The sequence below is a fragment of the Impatiens glandulifera genome, chromosome 7, assembly GCF_907164915.1.
Source record: "Impatiens glandulifera chromosome 7, dImpGla2.1, whole genome shotgun sequence".
Taxonomy (NCBI): Eukaryota; Viridiplantae; Streptophyta; class Magnoliopsida; order Ericales; family Balsaminaceae; genus Impatiens; species Impatiens glandulifera.
Window position 1 is genome coordinate 42,888,599 of NC_061868.1, and position 24,097 is coordinate 42,912,695.

The 24,097-nt window shown below is 28.7% G+C and overlaps 3 protein-coding genes across 3 annotated transcripts; all 3 read right to left on the reverse strand.

Moving 5' to 3' along the window:
* LOC124909976 (agamous-like MADS-box protein AGL80) lies at positions 1–930 on the reverse strand. Its single transcript, XM_047450603.1, has one exon. It carries the CDS (start codon positions 928–930, stop codon positions 1–3), a length of 930 nt encoding a protein of 309 aa, XP_047306559.1.
* Positions 931–17,305: 16,375 nt separating this feature from the next.
* LOC124909977 (agamous-like MADS-box protein AGL80) lies at positions 17,306–17,929 on the reverse strand. Its single transcript, XM_047450604.1, has one exon. It carries the CDS (start codon positions 17,927–17,929, stop codon positions 17,306–17,308), a length of 624 nt encoding a protein of 207 aa, XP_047306560.1.
* A 4,076-nt stretch (positions 17,930–22,005) lies between these two features.
* LOC124909978 (agamous-like MADS-box protein AGL80) lies at positions 22,006–22,977 on the reverse strand. The gene has a single exon (XM_047450605.1). The coding sequence runs from the start codon at positions 22,975–22,977 to the stop codon at positions 22,006–22,008; it is 972 nt and encodes a 323-aa protein (XP_047306561.1).
* Between the last annotated feature and the right edge of the window lie 1,120 nt (positions 22,978–24,097).

Consider the following 24,097-nt stretch of genomic DNA (forward strand, 5'->3'; position numbering starts at 1 on the left):
CTAATGTAAAGAGGGGTCATATGGGTCCATGTCGGCGTTATGGTAATAAGGAAACATGGGCTGGTTGTTCGGGTATGGCATTCCCATGTTCGGATGCACGTACTCCATGTCATTTTGTGGGAAATCAGTGGACAGAGGCTGAAATCCCATATCTGCAGGTGGAAAATCCATATTTGGAGGCTGAATTCCCATATTGACAGGTTGTAAATCTATATTGAGAGGCTCAAATCCCATGTTTGTAGGATGAAAGTTCATATTCTGAGGTGAAAACGACATGGTCGGGGGAGGATATGTCATGTTGGGCATCAAGGAAGAGCCAAGACTCGATGATTGAAACATCCCATGATGATTTGGAGGCATGAATTCATCATGTCTTAGGACAAGCTGTTGGTTGCCACCACCTCCACTCCCGCCAGCACCATCTTGAGGGGGGTTGAAAGAGGAGGAGTCCCTCCGACGCATCTCATTCATCCTCTCAACTACCTCCATCAGTTTCTGGTCGGTAACTCTAGTCAGCTCCTTATAATCCATAGTATTCAGCATCAACAATGTTGTTTGTGGATCCATAATGGATTGAAACATCATATGCGTCATCTCCTTACCATGGTTCTCCTTTCGCTGTTTTCTTAGCTTTTCTTCCATCTTTTCGAGCCTTTGTCTTATTAAAGTCGCTTGGTTCACCTGTCTCTTTACTTGATCTACCTTCGAAAAACTCTTTAACTTCATGATAAGTCTTCTTGCTTCATCTACTGATGGCCATACGAGAGGTTGAGGATCAAAGGAGTTGTAGATGATGGTACACGCCTCAATGCCACATAGAGTAGTGAGTTCGTCTAGTTTCTTCACAACACCAACTTGTCGTTTTTTGAACGTGTTTTTTCTCTTAGTATCATTGAGAATGTAACTGAGCTTGACTTTGCTTCTAGTCATAGTATTTCTATAAGGGATTGGAGAAAGAAAGCTTTTTTTCTTATTTAGTTGGGATTTTCTTCATAGCTAAAATTCTTCTTATATAGATTTTTAAAAATGAAATTTGATGAAATTTATTTGAAAGGCTCTCTTTCCCTCTAAAATAATGAAAACTAATCAAATAAATTAATTCAAAATTAATTGTTGAGATTTCGTAATAAATCATACAGATTTACTTCCATAAATAGTGATTTCCTTTCATGATTATTTTTTGAATTAAAATATAGGAGTTCTTTATAATATGGAAAGGTTAAAATTAAACAAATTAAAGTTAATATTCTCATAAATATTCTTGTGATTTACTTTTGAATTTAAAAAATAAGTTAGATCTATTCAATAGATAATTAAGGGAAGTAAAATTAAACAAATTAAAACCTTCATATATTCTCACAAAAAATTCTAATATCACCATAGAAATATTAAGTTGTTGCAAATAGAAATATAAAAATTTATTTATTTTTAACAGAAGAATTATATAAATTAATTAATAGAGATTTTTCTACAATTTTTAAAGTTTCAACAATTTGTATTAACAAATTAACATGAATAGCCTTGAATATTTATAAATCAGCTTTTCTATTTTAAATATTTCATTTTTCACTATAACGGCTATAATCCACTAACACATACCATTATTATTTTTAAAATAGTTAGTCTGATCAATAGAATATATTCTAATGTTTTACCGATAATTATAGGAGAAAAATTAATTTTTCAAATTAATTGTGTGACTCTCTAAAAAAAATAGAGAGCATTTAAAACAAAATCTGTGTTTTATATTTTCTTTTAAGAAGAGGATATGAATGCATTAAAAACATGAACAGTTGTACTTTAAATAATTATTACTGGCAAAATTGATTTATTTTAAATTTTGAATTCAAATTATTTAATTTTTCTAAGAAGGTATAATATGTTAAGACAAAATTTACACTAGTAAAAAAATAGTAATAAGGACAACGGTCATATAAAAATACAGTTAGAATTACCAAACATGAAGTCTTTAATCAAAGTAAAATAAAATCGTAATTATAAAAAAAAAAAAAAAAATGAAATTCCCTTATTCACAATAATTATGGCATAATTAAGAAGAAATTTAAAATTTTAAAAAGGAGTTAAAATTCAATTGTTTTCAAAATTTAGTAAACTTTTAAATGACATTCCAATGAAAATAAATCTATAATTTCGTGTTTATAATATTATATTTTCCTTAAAAGAAATTATTTCTTAAAAAAGTTTGAACCATCAATGATTGTTAACCAAAATTAATTAAATTAATTAATTCAAAATAATTATTGATGAGATTTTGTAAATCATGAAAATATTTACTACCATAAAAAGATTCTTTTGTGATTATTATTTTTCGTTAAAATATAAGAGGGCTCTAAACATTTATTTTATTTGCTTTTAAAAGGTAGAACGATGCATAAAAAAATATATGTAGTTTCAAACTTATTTATTTTTAATAAAGATAAATTCTATTAATAATCATGATACTATGAACTGGCTTACTTATTTCCAGTAGATTAAATAAGTAATTATTTTATAAATACTTTACTACTTCAAATTTATATTTTATTGTAACCCACTCAAACACATGCACAAATCTATATCTTTTTATGTTATTTTATACGTTGATTTCTCTTTATTGTTTTTATTTGAATGTTCAATCACAGCTTATATAAGTTATCTATAATTTGTAGTCTATAATTAAAAATAAGATTGAGTGATTATCCAAATTATGGGATTGTCTGCGCTAATTCTTTAAATATACCAATTTTTTGGTTTAAGATAAGTCTTTTAAGCCGTTATATAAGTGTTTCCTTAAAAAAGATTTTTCGCATTTGAATCGTGGATTACACATGTTGGACCTGAAGAGTTATGTCTAAATATTTAGAGTAATGATATATACAGCACTCTTATTCGCACATTCATAAATTCATAAAGCACCTACCTCATTTAGCAAAAAGAGAAAATATATCTTAAAAAATATATAAGAGAGAGAAAAATATTTTTTCTTTCTTGCCAAATGAGTAGGTGCTGTATAATATGAAGGTGCTGTATAAGGGTGTTGTATATATCATTACTCAAATATTTAAACGTGTAACCCCGGAAATCCTTTATTCCGAAAAAGTTCGAGATATCTAGAGAAATTTCAACATTAATTTGCGTGTCGAATATTTTTAATAAAAGATTTATACAAAAATTTATTTTGACATTTTAAAATTAATTATTTTAAATAATTTTTTGAATTTAAAATAATGAAATTATAATTTAATTAAAATAAATATGTATTTTAAATTAATTTAAATTAATTTAATTTAAAATTATTTATTTAAAATATTATTTATTTGATGAAAAAGTCGTCAATTAAATTTTAATTTAAAATTAATAAAACTTTGTATAGGTATATAAACGTATATTTGATTAGAAATTCTTTCGAGTTCGATGTTTAGTGATACTCGGGAAAGTGATTTCGCACAATATCTTTCGTACTCGTTAAAGAACGGTCTCTACTTTATAAAAAATTGACTTTGAAAAAAATGATTTTATTACGCGTTATTTAACCAATTATTTCTCAAGTCCTAGACATACATAGGTGTTCTTTAACTTTAAAATTGTAGATTAATATTTAAATGTTAGTACATACAATTAATGACAATGATTATTGAGGAAAATATTTTAAAATATCAGTTTAAAGCATTTAGAATTTTAAAACTAAATTTAAACATGCCCTTATCAAAATATTTCTTTATGAAAATATTCTAAACAAATTTTGAAATTTATTTTTGTTTTTTTCGGATTTTTAGAAAATAGTTTAGGGTTTCTAATATAAGAAAATTAACTTTTTAATTTAAAATTCTAAACAAACATGCCCTAAACCAGTTTCTTCTGTTGTCGGTGTCGATTCCTCGATCGCGGGTGTTGGTAACCTCGGACGAGGGCGCTGGTCACTTAGTCGGATGCGGGGATCCTCGGTCGAGACTGAGATTCATCGGTCAAGTGTAGGGAATTGTCGGTCAAAAACCATGTCGGGCTTGTTTTCTCAGTCAAAAATCAAGCATGAGCTAAAGTCCCTCAATCGGGTGCTAATATTCCTCATTCGAGCTAGAATTCCTCGGTTAGGATTAGAATTCCTCGATTTGGTGCGTGATTTCTCGGTTGGATGCTAGGATTCCTTGGTTGAGTGTGGGATTTCACGGTCGGACGCTAGAATTTCTCGGTCAGATGTAGAGGATCCTCGGTTAGACCGAGATTTCTGGTCGGTCGTCAAGAACATGAAACTATAGGTTTGATGATTTTGATTGGAGCTTCTATTCTTCAATCTTAGGGCATGGGAAACTTCATCTAGTCTCATCATCATTTCTAACATCATCTTAATGCATCATTTGATCGGGATGATGTTCCATTTGATTGGAACATTTTTGAGCAAAAATCGGGATTTGATTTTAAAGGTTTAGTTGGATATAAAGAGTTTACTAATAGCTTCCTTATTCATTTTATGATCAGATAAAACAAAAAATGAACAATGTCTTTTCATTTTAACCCATTCAATAAAATTTTATTTTTATAAAAAAAAGTTGATTTTTGATCAAACATTATCGGGATTGCTTGAAATTAATCTGAACATACTCCTAACACCTCTAAATCATGTTAGGAAAGTTTTTGGGTCATTGTTAGAAACGAAACTCAATTTTGAAAAAAAAAATTAAATTAAATTTGGGTACTTTCAATTAAACTCGATTGATTCAAATTGGTTTCAACAGAAACCTTGCAAATGATTTTAGGAGCGTTTTTCAATCAAGAAATTGAATAAATAAGCAATATTTAAAGTTTGTCAAACTAAAATGTTAAAAATTTCAATTTGAATTCATAAGTTGAATTACAACATGAATTGAAGCTTTCAATGAGTTGGGAACATTTCTGAACTCTTTCAGAAGTTTTCTGATTACCCGAACCGAGCCTTAACGCCTTACACAAGATATCAAATTTTCAAGGAAAGCTTGAAAATTTATTGACAATTTTTTTGTGAAGTGGATCAAGGGCTTAGGATTAGATTCATTGGTTTCGTTTTGAAAGAGGGACCGGAGCTATTTATAGACAACCAATGTCAAATGATCGATCAAGTAGATTGATTTTCAGACAAAATTTCATTAATGACTTGTATTTGTTCTTCATCCAACTTTATCATTCTGATTCAGGTCATGATTGAGCCTATGATCGTAGATGAAATGATCACCAGGCTAGGACATTCCAACATTTGAATCAGGCCATTTGGTATAGTATCGGCCGAGTTCCATCTTTTAATAATCAAATATTTCGGTCGATGTTGATCCAATTTATCGCGAGGAAAAAGACAATATAGGGTTGAAAACGACGTTGTTACTTCTTCCGCGTTTGAGCATCAAGAGAGTCTCAAAAACGATGTCGTTTTTTTCCAATGCGCGGACGACTAGGCGTTTCGTCAAACGTTGGGCATTCCTCTTGTGTTTGGGCTCACAGCGTTGAGGTATTGCGTTAGTTGATTCGTTGCTTAGAAGCATCTTCCTTTGATTGCAACGGGTGACACAACTAGCGGTTATACGTTGGATTAGGGTTGTAAATGAATCAAATACTTTTGATTCGATTCGGTATTCGAATTCGAATTTTGATATTCGTATTCGTAATTTTGTGATTCGAATTCGAATAAAAATATTCGATTCGATTCGACTAATAAATGAATACGAATATAAAATCAAGATATTCGATTCGGTATTCGCTAATATTCGATTAAATATTCGATTATATATATATACCGTTTTATTAATTTTAATTTTATAAATATTATTTATTCTAAAACCCTAGTACATATATACATTTCTTCGGTTGAAAACTTGAAACCCACATTTAGTCATTCTGCTGCTAATCACTCAAAACCTACCACCGCCTCCATCTCATCTCTTCTCTTCTCCAGTCGACGTTACTTCGGTCGTCGTCGCCGCCTCCATGTAGTTCTCTTCTCCGCTCGTCGTCTTGCTGCAAACCACTTGATTTGCAAGCTATGAAGGATTCAAATATTGATTTACAAACCACTTTAATGAAATGTTCTTTTGATAACTATTGTTTATGTTAGTTACGCGGAAGTTTTAATTAATGGTTTGCATTGCATTGTATTGGGAGTTGAATATTGAAATCGTAATTTGAACATTATTATTTAATTTTATTATGTATTTATTGAATATTGTTATATATTATGTAAAATATTAATTTTCAAATTTTCGAATAAATTGTAAACAAATATGTTTTAAAAAAATCGAATTGAATACTCGAATCGGATCGAATAATACGAATATCAATTTCAAATCGAATACGAATCACATTAATTATTCGGAAAAAATTCGAATCCGAATATTCGAATATTTTCACGAATACGAATCGAATACAGTAATATTCACTTCGATTCCATTCGTTTACAACCCTACGTTGGATGAGATTCAAGTGCTTATCCGAATGGCCATGTGGTCTGCTATATTTGTTTTCTTCATTTCCGATTTATTAAATCATAGCCTTTTTTTTAGCTTTGAAACTGTTTGAAATTGATTTTTTTAATTTTTACTTTATTTTTTACCTATAAATACACAAAATATTTTTAATAGAAATATCCCTTATTTTGTTTATTTATTTTATTTTTTTACATATTTTGGATATTATAAATAATTAATTTGGGATAGAAATGGCTACCATATATTTATCTCAAATATTTATTTTCATTTTCTTTAGCTTTTACATTAATTTGGGATAAATGAATACTATATTATCTAAATTATTTTATATTTCTCTTTGCCTTTATTCTAATTATTGTATTTAATTAATATAATAATTATTCAATTAATTATTTAATCATTAAGTTTAATTATCTTGATTTTAATTATTTAAATAGTTATTTAAAATTATAAATTAGACAGGTTAATTTTAGTTTTAATCATAGATAAATCATTTTTATTATCTAAAATAAATAAGACTTTACTTTTATAATATAAATATTATTAATTATATATATATATATATATAATTAAATATAAAATTAATTTAAGAAACAGTAAAGAAAAATCACACTAAAAATAAATTGTAAAAGTAAAAGTAATTACTTTAATTAGTTCATTTATTTGAATATTTGTTTTTTGAATTAATAAATATAAAATCATATATCAAAATAATTTATAAATTTGTAATATTGTAAAATCTTAAATTTAAAATTGTATAAGCTTAACTAATTTAGAGTTTATCTGAATTAAACTAATTAACCTTTCTTTATAATTGTAAGATTTAAGAAGTCGATACTTATTTTAAACTTGTCTTAATAATGTATATAATGATATATTGGAAGAGCTTGTTTGATTTTTTTTCTCAAATATAAAATATTTTTTTGTTTGGGTAAATTAATAAAATATTATTAATATTGTATATATTATAGCTTTATATGTTTTCTAAAATTTAAATATATATATATATATATATAAGTATTTGTTTTAATTAACCATTTGAATAATTTCATAAAAGAAATGATCCATTAACTTAGACTCCATAGACTTATCATGATTTTTTAACTTTTTTTAGTGGTAGTTTCATGTTGAATTTGTCACAACACGTGAATTATTATTATTTGTTTTATCAAGAATATCTAGAGTGTAACTTTTTAAAAATTAAAGAGACAAATTTGGAGACTAAAACATTGTTTTTGAAATATTTTCTCCAAATAGGGAGTCTCTAAATTTTTTTAAAAAATGTTTTCATATACTAAGTTCATACAACTAATTCTAATTTTGTAAATCGTTATACTTGCAGTAGATCGTGTTTAAAACAGGCAGATGGACCCTCAATTAATTATTTGGTTTGGTTAACATTATAAATACAATAATATTCTTATATCATATAAATAAGTATGATCCAATCAAGTTCATATTTTTTATGTATCAAAAATTACACGAATGAATATTTCAGTTAAATAGAAAGTCCTCAATCAAATAAAAACTTGGAAGGAATGTGATTTAGCTATCGAAAAACAAACAATGTGGATGGAAACAACACAACCTCAAAACATAAATAACATCCATAATCCAAACAATAAACAATCTTAATACAAAAAACATTAAAAAATAATAATGAAAGAAAGAAGCACAAATATAGGAGAAGACATTATTCAAGTTTTCCCTTACTGTGAAGAGGAATCATGTGGACCCATGTCGGCATTATGGTAGTAAGGAAACGCAGGTTGGTTGCTTGGGTATGGCATTCTCATGTTAGGATGCATGTAGGCCATTTCATTTCGCTGAAAATCTATAGACAAAGGTGAAAATTCTATGTTGGTGGGCGGGGGATATGTCATGTTTGGAGGCGGAAAGGCCATGATCGGAGGAGGATATGTCATGCTTGGCCCACATGGAAAAGCCAAGACTTGGTGGTTGAAGCCTTCCATGATTTGGAGGCATGAATTCATGGCTCAAACCAAGTTGTTGGCCACCAGTACTACCACTCCCTCCAGGCCTTGAAGATTGAAACCTTCTATGATTTGGAGTCATGAACTCATGATGACTCACAACACTATCACCACTCCCTTCTATGCCTCCTTGAGGAGGAGGAGGAGGGGTGAAAGAGGAAGAGGAGGATTCCCTCCGACGCATCTCCATCATTCTCTCAACCTCCATTAGGTTCTGGTTGGTAACTCTAGGTCAACTCCTCGTAATCTCTCGTGTTCAGCATCAACATTGTTGCTTGAGGATCCATCATATATTGAAACATGGTATGTGTCATTTCCTTATGACGATTCTCCCTTTGTTGTTTTCGCAGCTTCTCTTCCATCTTTTGAAGCCTCTGCCTCGTGAAAGTCTCTGATTTACCTTTCTCTTCACTTGATCTACCCTCCGAAAAACTCTTGAACTTCATGATAAGTCTTTGGGCTTCCTCTATTGATGGCCAAACGAGAGGTTGGGGATCAAAGGCGCTATAGATGATGGTACACGCCTCTATGCCACATAGAGTGGTGAGTTCATCTAATTTCTTCACAACACCGACTTTTCTCTTCTTGAACGTGGTTTTTCTAGCGGTGTCATTTTGAATGTAAGCGAGCTTGACCTTATTCTAGTCATGGTGTTTCTATAAGGGATTGGAGAAGGAAAACTGTTTTTCTCAATTTGTTGGAAGCTTTTTTTCTCAATTTGTTGGGATTTTGTTCATGGCTAGATCTCTACTTATATAAAATCTTGAGAAAAAAACTGTTGAAGTTTGTTTGATAGGCTCCGACTTTGTCCAATGTTGTTATCTAAAATCAATATAATAAATTATTTCAAATCAATTTTTGAGATTTTGTAATTAATCATGGTAAAATTAGTACCCATAAAAGTGATTTCCTTTTGTGATTATTTTCTGAATTAAAATAGAAGAGCTCTTTATAAATAAGGAAAGTTAAAATGAAACAAATAATGTTAGATATATTCTCACAAAATTATTGTGACTAATGTTTGAATTAATAAAATAGAGTTTGTTGATGAAATTATATAGGTTTTCCCTATATTTGAGTGAAATAACTTCTGCTGAGCTATCCACAATATCTCCTCATTTTTAACAATTTGTATTAATGTGAAGTAATATTTTATATCAATTTTTTTACCATCATTTTTTACTAATTTTTGTGGGAAAAAAATAAATTAATTAAAGAAGAAAATATATTTTTTTAATAAAATGTACTTGTTCAATATAATATTGGAAGATGGGTAAATATAGTTTGAAACCTTACTTATTTTTAACAGTGAAAAATTCTATTAATAAACTGATTAATTAATAGAATTTTTCTTCTTCTTGAGACATTTCAACCAATTCTATTAGTAAGCATATATTTTTTTTTTAAGTGATTAATAAGCAAGATATTATTAAGTACATGTAGATTCAATAAGTAATTGTTTTATAAATCAGCTTTTCTATTTCAAATATATTTTTTTACTCTAGCTGTATAACAAAGTTATCAAAACATAACATTTTTATATTTTAAAATAGTTACAGCTGTAAATAAATTTATTTTCCCACAAACATAATTATAGGAGAAATTAATTTGCCAAATTAATTGTGTGGCTAATGACATCATACTCTCTAAAATTGCTGTCATTTAATTGGCGCATTTAAAATGAAATCTGTATTTTATATTTGCTTTTAATAGGAGGATATGGAATGCATTAAAGTCCTGATTTCAAAAAATTAAATTAAACATTTGAAACTTTTGAATGATTAAATTAAATTTTGGTCGTGGAAAGCTGGCAAATATTTTTTAAAATTTTATTTAAAAATATTATTTGATTTGGTTGATTCTTAATTGTTGTTTATCAGGGTGTTTTCATGTGTTGGTAATTTTGATTATTAGGTAAAGTTTAATTTATGTGGCATGATTTGTAAGTAGCTGTTGTTACAAGAATTTTATTCTTTAATTATATATTTTATTAATATTATTTTATATTAAATTTAATATACTTTTATAATTATTATCATATTATATATAATTTTAATTTAATTCATTTTTTACTAATTTTAATTAAAAAATAAATGTATGTTTATTTATTTATATATATATATTATTGTTTTATATTTATTTTATACAATTAATTAATAATATTTGAACTTAATAAATAATTCCGTGAAAAAATAAGTATTAAAATCAATTTGTATATATTAAACTAAAATCATATTACTTATTATCCAATAATACACAATAATAAATTAAATAATAGTGATCATTAAAAAAAAAAAAAAGGTTCATGCTGGTATCAATTATTAATTAATAAACAACACAAATATCTTTATTTCTCAAAATTTTCGTGAGCAATCTAGATTTCGTCACGAGGAATGACTCTTTGATTAGTTTTTTGGAACAACATTTGATTTGATGTAGTGTTAAAACTCTAGCTACGATGTATCCTAAGATTGCTTCAATTACTATATGTAAAAATGTCACAGTTAAGGACATGTTGATCATTGGTCTAATGGTTTTGCTAGCCGAATTAGATATAAAAAAATATTAAACATTATGGAGACTTCGTCCCATAATAAAGTTTTACTTTTGAATTGACAACTTACTTATTTTTGTATTATCAAGGGTGACTAATATTTGGAACTTTTATGGAGTATTACCGGGAATTATTGGGTGATGTCCGCGTCTTTGGGTAGTTGCTGAAAAGTTTGGATTGATGCGCCTAATATAGTAGGTATGCATATTTGGGTTATCATCCAAATTATTTTTGATGGACTATCTAGTTGGAAAGATATTATCAACTTTCAATAATCGTAGTCGTTCAATGCGTATCATTTATAATGTTATTATGATGACAATTTTTTATATTCGTTTAGGAAAGTAATAGAATTTGTCGGGAGTTAATTGTTTTTTTAAGAATTATGAGCTCAATAACATAAGTATCGTTTTTTCTTATTTTTTTTATTTTTTCATGTCATATTTTGTCGTAATATTTAAACGATTTTTTACATTTTTAATATACATTCACATTATGTTTTAATAAAAAAACTTAGTTAGATTGCCATCTTTTCTTTCTTGTTGTGAAGGAAAATATCTATTAGGCTAGCTGGATACCTTGGTAAAATATAAAATAAAATAAAAACACTAGAAAACTGAAACATTTATTCTGATATATCATGTCAAGCAAGATAGAGTTGTAGAAAAGAAGACAAGACAAATTCTATCAGGTTTGTTCATCATATATACATGGTCGACACTAGAGTGGAGTAAGCCCAGCAAACCCACGGGTTAGGATAGCCCACTTCCAAGTCTCTCATTTAATAAAATAAAGAAAATATTACTATTATTTTAAAGTATAAAATAGTTATAGCATAATGGTTTATGATGAAAATTTATGACTTTATTTGGTTATGTATCCTAATCTCACTAAAATCCAATTCTTTTTTAGCGGTCAAAATTTAAGTTTAAACTCAGCTTGCAAATATAGTAAGACTTATGGTACATGTAGTTCTTTGTGATATTTCACTTGCTTTCTGAAACTAAATGTTACTCCATCGTTTCCATTCTATTCTATATATGTAAGAATTCATAATGTATGTATCCAAGAAGTTTACATTTATTACATTATACTATGTTTTCCAAAATGAGTGACTTTATATGAATACAAGTGAAAACTAATTCAAAAAAATAAAGTATACCAAATACTAACATATGCATAGTGTTTATTTGCCATTATAATTTCACCCACACCACTAATGAAAAATGTGTTATACTTTATTCCTAGTTTAAATTATTACTTTTAATTTATTTAGTTGTTCTATTGGTTAGGTTAGTTTCTTTATCCAAGTATCCAAGTAATTACTTGAGCATTTAGACTTAAAACAATACTTGAAACTAATAAACATTATTTTTTGGTTAGATAGTTCATGTACTATAAAGAAGAAGAATAATAGGGAGAGTGTCGCTAGAGGCAGCGACTCCTCCAACGACCCCCTACCTTGCAACTACGTTGAAAAAATAAGCCACAGTGAAAAAAATTTTTAATCATGTAAAAAGTTATAGAGAAAAGCAAAAAAAATGATCTGGTAAAAAGTTAGAGAGAGAAAGTTTTCATTATTAGAGAGAAAAACATTATGTCCCGAACATTGCCATGTTTTGAACCATTCTGTCTAGAACATGGCCATGTTTGGACCATTCTATCAAGAACATGACTTTCTTTATAATTATTCTTTCTCTAACTTTTTACATTATCAATTTTTTCTACCGTGGCTTATTTTTTCCACGTGGTTATCAGGTGGGGGTCGCTGAGAGTCGCTCTCCCCAACGTCATTCTCTATCATTACTTGTAAAATAATGAGAGTCATATAAACACAACAAAATTAGTATCAAACATTAAAATTAATGAAACAAAATAAATTAACCTAGCAGTAATCATATATTATATTAATCAAATATTCTAATATCAAATATTGTTGAGTTGCCTTAAATTGTTTGATACAAGAAAAGAGAATATTAATAAAAAGAAATATATATTTTGTGTATAATCTTGATTTAAGAAAATAAGATTAACATAAAAGAAAATTTGATCTTTTGTTATTACAATATTTAAGTTTAATGTACACGATTTCAAGATTTTGAGAATAAATAATCAAGAACAGGTCAGGTCAGGTCAGAAATGGTGGGAAAAAAAATCTCATCATGAAGTAATCAACATAATAACACATTAATAGAAAATAATAATGATCCCATTAAAATACCTTTAAAAATAAACTTCAAATTTTCTAGTTTCCACCAGTGGAAAAATGCGTCATTAGCGACGACATAAATTGTCGCTAAAGGTCTTATTGTCGTCGCTAATAAATATTTGCGACAACGAATAGAATTGTCGCCACTCGTCGCTGAAAACGTCGTCCCTAATAAACAATGAATATAGCAACGGCGCAGTGTCGTCGCTGATATGTCAATATCAGCGACGACAGATCTCATTTGTTGTCGCTGATATTGTTAACTATCAATGATGGAAGATCTCCATTTTCGTTGTTGATAGTTAATAATGTCAATGACAGTTAATCTTCATTCGTCATCACTGATAATTAACAATATTAGCGACGTCGTCCTCATTCGTCGTCATTGATAATCCTTGTTTTCAAATTGTTGGCACATTTTTTGTCGAGAGTAACCTATTTCATATCCTTTTCAAAACTCGAAATTAACAAAAAAGATCATTCGTAAATAAATATAATTCGTATTAATACAAAAATATCAAATCGTATTAATACAAAAATGTCAAATCAATGTATACTAGTGTTGATCAGGAGGGGCGAACATTCTAGACATAATCATAGCGATCTACGCTAGTAGAGCATCTTGTTTTGCGCGCATCTCTATGTCCATCTGCTCCTCTCGTCCTGCAGCGTCTTGTTCTCCTCGCATAGCACTTGTGTCTCTTCACGTTGTGAAACACATGTATAGATGTTGTCGCTTGAGGAAAAACTTCTCATTGATCCGCTCAGAAGTTCATTAGCGTCTCTGGATTCCTTCCCGATCACCCTCTCGTGTCCATGTGCTACAAAAGCAGCCTCAAACACTTCGAACGACGTCATATTAGGGTTCTCTTGAAGTTGTTCGTCGCATCACAGCATACAACCATTTACAACATTGTAGTAATTTTAAAACTTTAGACATACAAACTAAATGATGGAAAGAATTAGAATTTACCGCTTTCCTCTGAACTTCCAGAGAAACCAGGGAGTCGGATACTCGGTGTCCCTCTCCTACTATGAGTCTCTAGGAAGAGATCTGCATAACTAGGGGGTGTCCAGTAGCCCTCTCCTGTACAAATAACATAGATAGTTAGATATTATGAAAATTCATACTCCTTAATTAATTGCTAAAACATATCATTTGTCGCTCCACTTGTGTTAAATGGTCTAATGTCGGCATAGTGGGTGTATCTGACATTAGCTTGTTGTCGGTATCGATCGCACTTTGTCCTCAGCAATTATAAGATAGTTGTTAATTAATAGGTCGATTAAACATATAATGATTAAAAATGACTAATTACCTAAATTCATTTGTAAGTAGTGATGGTCTAGGAGATAATTACAATCTGAGTGGTTGAATTCAGTAAGATGGTTTGCTCGAATTAGTTGATCATTGCCCTAATAGTTTGATGTAGTCGTTGTGGTTCTTACATCTTCAGCTATCCCAAATTTGCTTCACATGTGACATCGCTCTAGCTCGGTAGGTGTCATTGGGATGGGGCACAACTTCGAATGGTACCTAAAAATAACAACATATTTTATGATTATAAAACTTCATTTATAAGATAACACGTTAAAAATTATCAAGCTCACGTTGATGGACTGTCATTTATTGTCTAATTAGACATGTGACAATTCGACCAATGTATTAGACGATGTGGCACCACCATGGGATTCCGGATAATGGTGCCAATATGCCTTGACCAGTAGGGGCGTTATCACAATTTGGTTTTCCATCCTCCTCCCTGAACTCCAACAGCATCTTCTGCCCAGTTGCGAGTTTCCCGAGAGTCGTGTTTTTTTCTTTCCCCGTCATTTCTTCCTCGATAAAGACTCTGAAAAATAATGGTGAAATAACATTTGTTAAAATTTATATATCATTTAAATATTACGTATAGGTTGTAATTAACCGCATGTCTCTCCGTGGTGGCCTGTACGTACTCCTCGGGAATGGGATAATCTGGATCCCCCAGTCCCTCAATGTCTGGAAGTGATCCCATAAAGGTCAGAGGATCATCGATTGTATGTCATCGGTACGAGTTTGGAGCTCGTCTATCTGTCTCGATAGGTCTCGTCGCGTACCCCATCCTTAGGTGTCATGATACCTGCAAGAAACTAAAGTTAAAATGTTTATATCTATTTATCACAAATTAACCTTAGATGTTCGAATAACGGGGATTTATTTTTGTAACAATTTTCATCTAGGTCTGAATGCCATATTTATAGCGTAAAAACTTGTTACGCTTGACTTGCCATTACAAACAGATCATGAATCTGAGTTCTCAATGTCATGTTCAAATTAATACTTACAAACTCGTACTTATCTATTTTTATACCACAGTCCTTGGATTGTACATCAAATCATCTATACTAGAAAAAAAATTACTCGGTTACAACCAAAATACTAAATTTCTATGATATATGTGAGTACTATAGTAATTTATCGTATCGGCCTCATTGTTGCCAATTACTAAGACACCACTATTTTGATTGGTTAACCTTCGTCATGTTTCTCGTTGTTGAACTTGTACTCTTTTATTTTACAAAAGTTATAATTCTTAGCATAAATTGTCGGGTCACTCCTAAGAATCTTTAGACTCAAAGTTCTATCTGATTCATCTGCCAATTGCCCCACTTTCATCTTAAAAAACTTATGTAAGTTTATCGCGTTTAAGATTGAGTCCCCCTATATTAGTCAACTCTTGCGTGAATTCGCTACATATAATGAAATTTAATTGTAATTAGTTAATTACAAAATTCACACTTAGTCACTAATTAACTTTTGAACTCTTACTTGTAATATTGTTCGCCTTCGAGACAATTTTAAAATATATACATGAGCATGCTCCCGATCACCCGGTTCATATGGTAAAGTGTTACAATCGATAAATCTTTCATTATCAAGAATATAGTTGAAGTTATTTGTATCGATATTTCTATTGTCTCATAACTTCTAAATATCGAGCACATAATACTCTAATGCAAAAGGTAACTCTCACTAGTTGAACCTTCAGGGAATTTTTGTTCCTTTATTTACATCACTATGTTCTCACACAATTCAAAACCTCAATAATATATACAATAAAAATATTTATTTGAGTAATATTAATAAAATATTCTTAATACTTTTATATGTTTTTTTTTAAATAAAATTTGTTAAGACTGTAAAAAAAGTGTTAGAACTCTTATTTGTGTTTGTCATAGTCTTTTCTATATGGTTCCAAGTTATCTGATTTATCCGAAAGAGACAACTTTTATATATTTTGTAAATGTTATAAAAAATTACATGACTATTTTAGTAATTTTAATCAATGATTCAATAATATTTATTTTATTTAGATAAATAAATCACAGAAAACATTATATAAATTTATCCACGTATTAGATGGATTTCTTTATGAAGAATTAGGGAATAATTCTACATTTTATCATGAACTTTCATGTTTTCATAAATATTATATCTTCTTTATTTTATTTGTTACCCGTTCTAATAACTACTAGTGACAATGGGTTTCTTTTATAAATTCTCAACAAAATATCAAAGTACCGAATAAAACAATGACATAAAATAATGATAATGAAAAGACGTAAACGGACGATTATAGACTATCCCAGTTGCTTATGGCTATTCTGGATCCCTCAACTATAGCCTAACAACCTTAATCAAAACAAATAACACACAAACACAACTAACAACCTTAATTAAAACAAATCAACAATTAAAACCTGAAAAGAAACACCAATTTAGGAGAAGACATTATTAATGTTTTCCCCTAATGTAAAGAGGGATCATATGGGTCCATGTTGGTGTTATGGTAGTAAGGAAACACGGGCTGGTTGTTCGGATATGGGATTCCCATGTCGGGATGGACGTAGGGCACCATATCATTTCGCGGGAAATCAATGGACAGAGGCTGTAATCCCATCTCGGCAGGTTGAAAATCCACATTTAGAGGCTGAATTCCCATATTGACAGATTGAAATCCATGTTGAGAGGCTCAAATCCCATGTTGGTAGGATGAAAATTCATATTCTGAGGTGGAAAACGACATGGCCGGAGGAGGATATGTCATGTTGGGCATCAATGAGAGCCAAGACTCGATGATTGAAACATCCCATGATTTGGAGGCATGAAGTCATCATGTCTTAGTACAAGTTGTAATTGGCTACCACTACCTCCACTCCCGTCAGCGCCAACTTGAGGGGGGTTGAAAGAGGAGGAGTCCCTCCTACGCATCTCATTCATCCTCTCAACTACCTCCATCAGTTTCTGGTCGGTAACTGTAGTCAGCTCCTTATAATCCATCATATTCAGCATCAACAATGTTGTTTGTGGATCAATAATGGATTGAAACATAAAATGTGTCATCTCCTTACTATGGTTCTCCTTTTGTTGTTTTCTCAGCTTTTCTTTCATCTTTTCAAGTCTCTGTCTCATGAAAGTCTCTTGGTTTACCTGTCTCTTTACTTGATCTACCTTCGAAAAACTCTTTAACTTCATGATAAGTCTTCTTGCTTCATCTACTGATGGCCATACGAGAGGTTGAGGATCAAAGGAGTTGTAGATGATGGTACACGCCTCAATGCCACATAGAGTAGTGAGTTCATCTAGTTTCTTCACAACACCAACTTGTCGTTTTTTGAACGTGTTTTTTCTCTTAGTATCATTGAGAATGTAACTGAGCTTGACTTTGCTTCTAGTCATAGTGTTTCTATAAGGGATTGGAGAAAGAAAACTCTTTTTCTTAATTTGTTGGGATTTTCTTCATGACCAGAACTCTTCTTATATATATTTTTAAAAATGAAATTTATTTGAAAGGCTATCTTTCCCTCTAAAATTATCAAATAAATTATTCAAAATTAATTGTTGAGATTTCATAATTAATCATACAAATTTACTTCCATAAATAATGATTTCCTTTTATGATTATTTTTTGAATTAAAGTATAAGAGTTCTTTATAAATATGGAAAGTTAATATTAATAGATTTTATCTCCAATTTTAAAAGTTTCAAAAAATTCTATTAACAAACATGATATTATGAATTTCCTTGATTAAATTAATGTTTTATAAATCAGCTTTTCTATTTTAAATATTTATTTTTCACTATAACGGCTATAACCCACTAACACATACAATTTTTATTTAAAAGTAGATATAGTCTCAATAAAATATATATACTCTAATGTTTTTACCAATGTTCCCCCCACCACCAAGGACAAATTTATTTTCCAAATCAATTGTGTGACTAAAGGCATCACACTCTCTATAAAATATGTCATTTTGAAATTAAAACAAAATCTGTGTTTTATATTTGCTTTTAATAAGAGGATATGAATCCATTAAAGACATAAACAGTTGTATTTGAATAATTTTTACTGTCAAAAATGATTTATTTTTAGTTTTGAATTCAATTTCTTTTTTTGTAAGATGGTGAAATGTTAAGACAAAATTTACACTAGTATAAAAATTAGCAATAATGACAACTAGTAAGGTCATAGAAAAATATAGTTAGAACCAAACATTCTTTAATCGCGATGAAACTAGAATCTATAGAAAGAAAGAAGAAAAAAAGCGGGAAATGTCTTTATTCAAAATAATTATTGCATAACCAGAAATTGAAATTTTAAAAAAGGAGTTAAAATTTACACGGCTTAGTTTAAACTTTTAAATGACATTCAAATGAAAATAAATCTATAATTTCGTTTGTTTTGGTTTATAATATTATATTTCCTAAAAAATTTGAGTAAAATTATATTTCTTAAAAAAGTTTGAACCAATCAATGCTTGTTAAGCAAAATTAATTAATACAAAATAATTATTGATAAGATTTGGTAAATAGTCATGAAAATATTTACTACCATAAAAAGGGATTCCTTTTGTTATTATTATTTTTAGTTAAAAGATAGAATGCTCTAAACATTTTTTATTTGTTTTTTTAAAAGCTAGAACTATATATATATATATATATATATATATATATATATATATATATATATATATATATATATATATATAATATATATATATATATATATATATATATATATATATGCCTAAAAAGTTATTTATTATTTCAAACTTATTTATTTTTAACAAAGATAAATTCTACTAATAATCATAACTGGCTTACTTATTTCAAGTAGATTAAATAAGATATATAAATAGACTTTACTACTTCAAATATATCTTTTTTTATTGTAACCCACTCAAACACACAACTCTAAATCCTTTTATGTTATTACATTTGTTGATTTCTCTTTAACCCATGACATGAACTTATACATGACATTGTTTTTATTTGAATATTCAATCACACTTATATAAATTATCTATTTGTAGCCTATAATTGAATATAAGATTGAGTAATTATCCAAATTATGAGGTTGTATGTTCGAAATTCTTTATATGTATCAATTTTCTCGTTTAAGTGAAGTCTTGTAAGCCGATATATAGTTTACTTAAAATACATGAAAGTCGATTTATAATTTACTTAAAAAATGTATTGTTTTGAACCATAAGTGGAACACACATGTTGGACTTTAATGTCTAAATATTTAAACTACTATCATATTTAATATGAATTGTAGTTTAAATTTCGAGATATGATAATAATAAATGGCTCATTGTTATTTAGGAGTCGAACTTGGGTCGTTTTTATACAATTAGATTCGAAATATATAACTCATTAGTAAATTAATTTTATTATCTACAAACTATTCAAGTAGAATCATTAACGTGGTTAAAACAAAATAGTATAAAGTTCAATTTAACTTCATTTTGTATATTGGCCTAATTAAATTCTTTAATTATTCGATACTCAAGTAAACCCTCAAACAATATGTGACTATCTATATATCTCGCGATTATAAAAGTATATTGTTTTAAGGTATATTAAGGTTGAGTCTTTTGTTCGTATTTTTTGACCAATCGATTCGAAGCATTTCTTTTTATACTATTTAGAAAAATCAATATCTCAATTGTATTTGTGTGGATATCTAAAATAGAATGTATGAAATGCATTTTATACTATTTGGAAAAACCAAGATCTCAATAATTGTATTCGTGGGGATATCTAAAATGGAATGTATGAAATATATCTCAACAGAAGAAAATGAATATTATTTCTATCGATACGGACCCAAGATTTAGGGTTAGGGTGGACTTGAAAAAAAATTAGGGATGTGTTTAAAAATATAACGAAAAAATTTTGAATAAAACGAGTTGATAAAGATAAGTTTTATAAATTTTTTAATAATTAAATAAATAAATACAAATAGTGAATTATATTGAAAATTTCTATGAAATTAACTGGTGTTGTCAAATATGAACCGAAAAGAAATTTTATTTTTTTCGGGATAAGCTTCAGCCTATCCAAGTCCCTATATAGATTCGTCTCTAACTGTGACTAAAAATAGTGTGACCAAAATTAATAAAATAAAGCTCATATTAATTTTACGAATTTATAAATTATTTCGATTTTATAATTGTATACGATTTTACATAAATAAAATAAATTTTATATTTATAAATTCAAAAATAAAATTATTTGAATAAACAAACTAATGTAATTAATCTTACAATTATAATTTAGTTTTAGTGTAATTTATTCTTTATTGCTTCTTAAATTTTAATGAATTTAAGAAATAGTAATGAATAAATTAAGAAACAGTAAATAATAAATTAAACTAAAAATTAATTATAATTATAAATTAATTAAATTAGTTCATTTATTTGAATAATTTTGTTTTTGAATATATAAATATAAAATTCATTTTATTTATGTAAAATGGTTACAATCATAAAATTAAAATAATTTATAAATTCATAAATTTTAAAATTAAAAATTGTATAAGCTTAACTAATTTAATTTTTTTTTTCAAAATTAAACTAATTAACCTTCTTTATAATTGTAAAATTTAAGGAGTCAAGTTGATAATTTAAACTTGTCCTAATTATTTATATAATGATATATATTGGAAGAGCTTGTTTGAATTTTTCTCAAATAATATAAATAATTCTTTTTTATTTGGGTAAATTAATAAAATATTCTTAATATTGTATATATATTATAATTTTATATGTTTTTTAAATTTTATAAAAATAAAATAAAATATGAGTATTTGTTTTTAATTAACCATTTGAATAATTTCATAAAAGAAATGATCCATTAACTTAGACTCCCTACTTGTCATGGTTTTTTTTTGACATTTTTTAGTGGTAGTTTCATGTTGAATTTGTCACAAAAAATGTGATAATTGTAATTATCTTTCTTGTTTTATCAACAATATCAAGAGTTTAACTTTAAAAACAAATAAGATGCAAATTTGGAGACTTAAAACTTAGTTTTTGAAATGTTTTCTCCAAATTTGTTTTTTTAAATGTTTTCTTAAACTAAGTTCATACAACTAATTCTAATTTTTGACGTCAATTGTGTTTAAAGCGGGCAGATGGATCCTCAATTAATTATTTGGTTTGGTTAACATTATAAATCATATAAATAAGTATGGTGCAATCAAGTTCATATATTGTATGTATCAAAGATATATAACTCGAAATAACTATTTCAATTAAATGAAAAAGTCCTCAATCAATTAAAAACTTCAAAGGAATATGATTTAGCTATCAAAAATCAAAACAAATGAGGATGGAAACAAACAACCTTAAAACATAACAACCATAATCAAAACAAATAAACAATCTCAATGTCAAAAAAAACATTACAAAATAATAATGAAAGAAAGAAACACATATAGGAGAAGACATTATTCAAGTTTTCCCTTAATGTGAAGAGGGGTCTTGTGGACTCATGTCGGCATTATGGTAGTAAGGAAATGTAGGCTGGTTGCTCGAGTATGACATTCCCATGTGAGGATGCATGTAGGCCATCTCATTTCGCGTAAAATCCATAGACAAAGGCGAAAACTCTATGTTGGCGGGCGGGGGATATGTCATGTTCGGAGGCGGGAAGGTCATGATTGGAGGAGGATATGTCATGCTTGGCGCCATGGAAAAGTCGAGACTTGGTGGTTGAAGCCTTCCATGATTTGGAGGCATGAATTCATGGCTTAAACCAAGTTGCTGCCCACCACTGCCACTGCCACTGCCACTGCCACTGCCACTACCACTACCACTACCTTCATGCCTCGAAGATTGAAACCTTCTATGATTTGGAGTCATGAATTCATGATGACTCAAAACAAGTTGTTGGTTATTACTACCACCACTCCCTTCTACGCCTCCTTGAGGAGGAGAACGGGTGAAAGAGGAGGATTCCCTTCGACGCATCTCCATCATTCTCTCGACCTCCATTATGTTTTGATTGGCAACTCTAGTCAATTCCTCGCAATCTCCCATATTCATCATCAACATTACTGCTTGCGGATCCATCATAGATTGAAACATAGTATGTGTCATTTCCTTATGACGGTTTTCTCTTTGTTGTTTTCGCAGCTTCTCCTCCATCTTTTGGAGCCTTTGTCTCGTGAATGTCTCTTGATTTACCTTCCTCTTCACTTGATCTACCTCCGAAAAACTCTTGAACTTCATGATAAGTCTTCGGGCTTCATCTACCGATGGCCAGACGAGAGGTTGGGGATCAAAGGCGCTATAGATGACGGTACACGCCTCGATGCCACATAGCGTGGTGAGCTCATCTAATTTCTTCACAACACCGACTTTCCTCTTCTTGAATGTGGTTTTTCTAGCGGTGTCATTTTGAATGTAAGCAAGCTTGACCTTGTTTCTAGTCATGGTATTTTTAAAAGGGATTGGAGAAGGAAAGCTTTTTTTCTCAATTTGTTGGGAAGCTGTTATTCTCAATTAGTTGGGATTTTGTTCATGGCTAGATATCTACTTATATAAATTCTTGAGAAAGAAACTTATGAAATTTGTTTGATAGGCTCTCTTTACAAATATAGTAATCAATGATGTTAATTACCAAAATCAATATAATAAATTATTTCAAATCAATCTTTGAGATTTTCTAATTAATCATGGTAAAATTTAGTACCATAAACAGTGATTTCCTTTTGTGATTAATTTTTTAATTAAAATATAAAACTTCTTTATAGACAAGGAAAGTTAAAATGAAACAAATTAATGTTCCTATATTCTCATAAAAATGATTGTGACTAATGTTTGAATTAATAAAATAAGACTTCTGATTTATATACAAGGTTTAATGTGAAGTAATATTTTTTGTCAATATTTTTACCCTTTTTTACTAATTTTTGTGGAAAATAAATAAATGAATTAAACTCGAAAATATTTTTTTTTTTTTAAATAAAATGTACTTTGTTCAATATAATATTGGGAGATGGATAAATATAGATTGAAACTTTATTACTTATTATTAACAATGAAAATTCTATTAATAAACTGATTAATTAATAGAATTTTTCTTCTTCTTGAGACATTTCAACAAATTCTATTATTAAGCATTATATTTTTTTTTTAAAGTGATTAATAAACAAGATATTATTAAATACCTGTAGATTCAATAAGTAATTGTTTTATAAATCAGCTTTTCTAAATCAAATATTTCTTTTTTACTATAACTATGAAGACATAACATTTTTATATTTTAAAATAGTTACAGCTGTCAATAAAATTTATTGTCATTTTTTACCAATTTCCCACCACCACAAACATAATTATAGAAAAAATATTAATTTTTCAAATTAATATTGTGACTAAAAAAATGCCTGTCATTTAGAGCATTTAAAATGAAATCTGTATTTTATTTTTGCTTTTAATAGGAGGATATGGATGCATTAAAGACCTGATTTGGAAAATTAAATTAAACATTCGGACTTTTTAAGGAATAAATTAAATTTCCGCTGTTAAAATGGAATCTGTGTTTTACATTTTA

Bases quoted from the DNA above. Each gene is read 5' to 3' on its own strand.
- LOC124909976 (XM_047450603.1), bottom strand. From the start codon at position 930: ATGACTAGAAGCAAAGTCAAGCTCAGTTACATTCTCAATGATACTAAG.
- LOC124909977 (XM_047450604.1), bottom strand. From the start codon at position 17,929: ATGACTAGAAGCAAAGTCAAGCTCAGTTACATTCTCAATGATACTAAG.
- LOC124909978 (XM_047450605.1), bottom strand. From the start codon at position 22,977: ATGACTAGAAACAAGGTCAAGCTTGCTTACATTCAAAATGACACCGCT.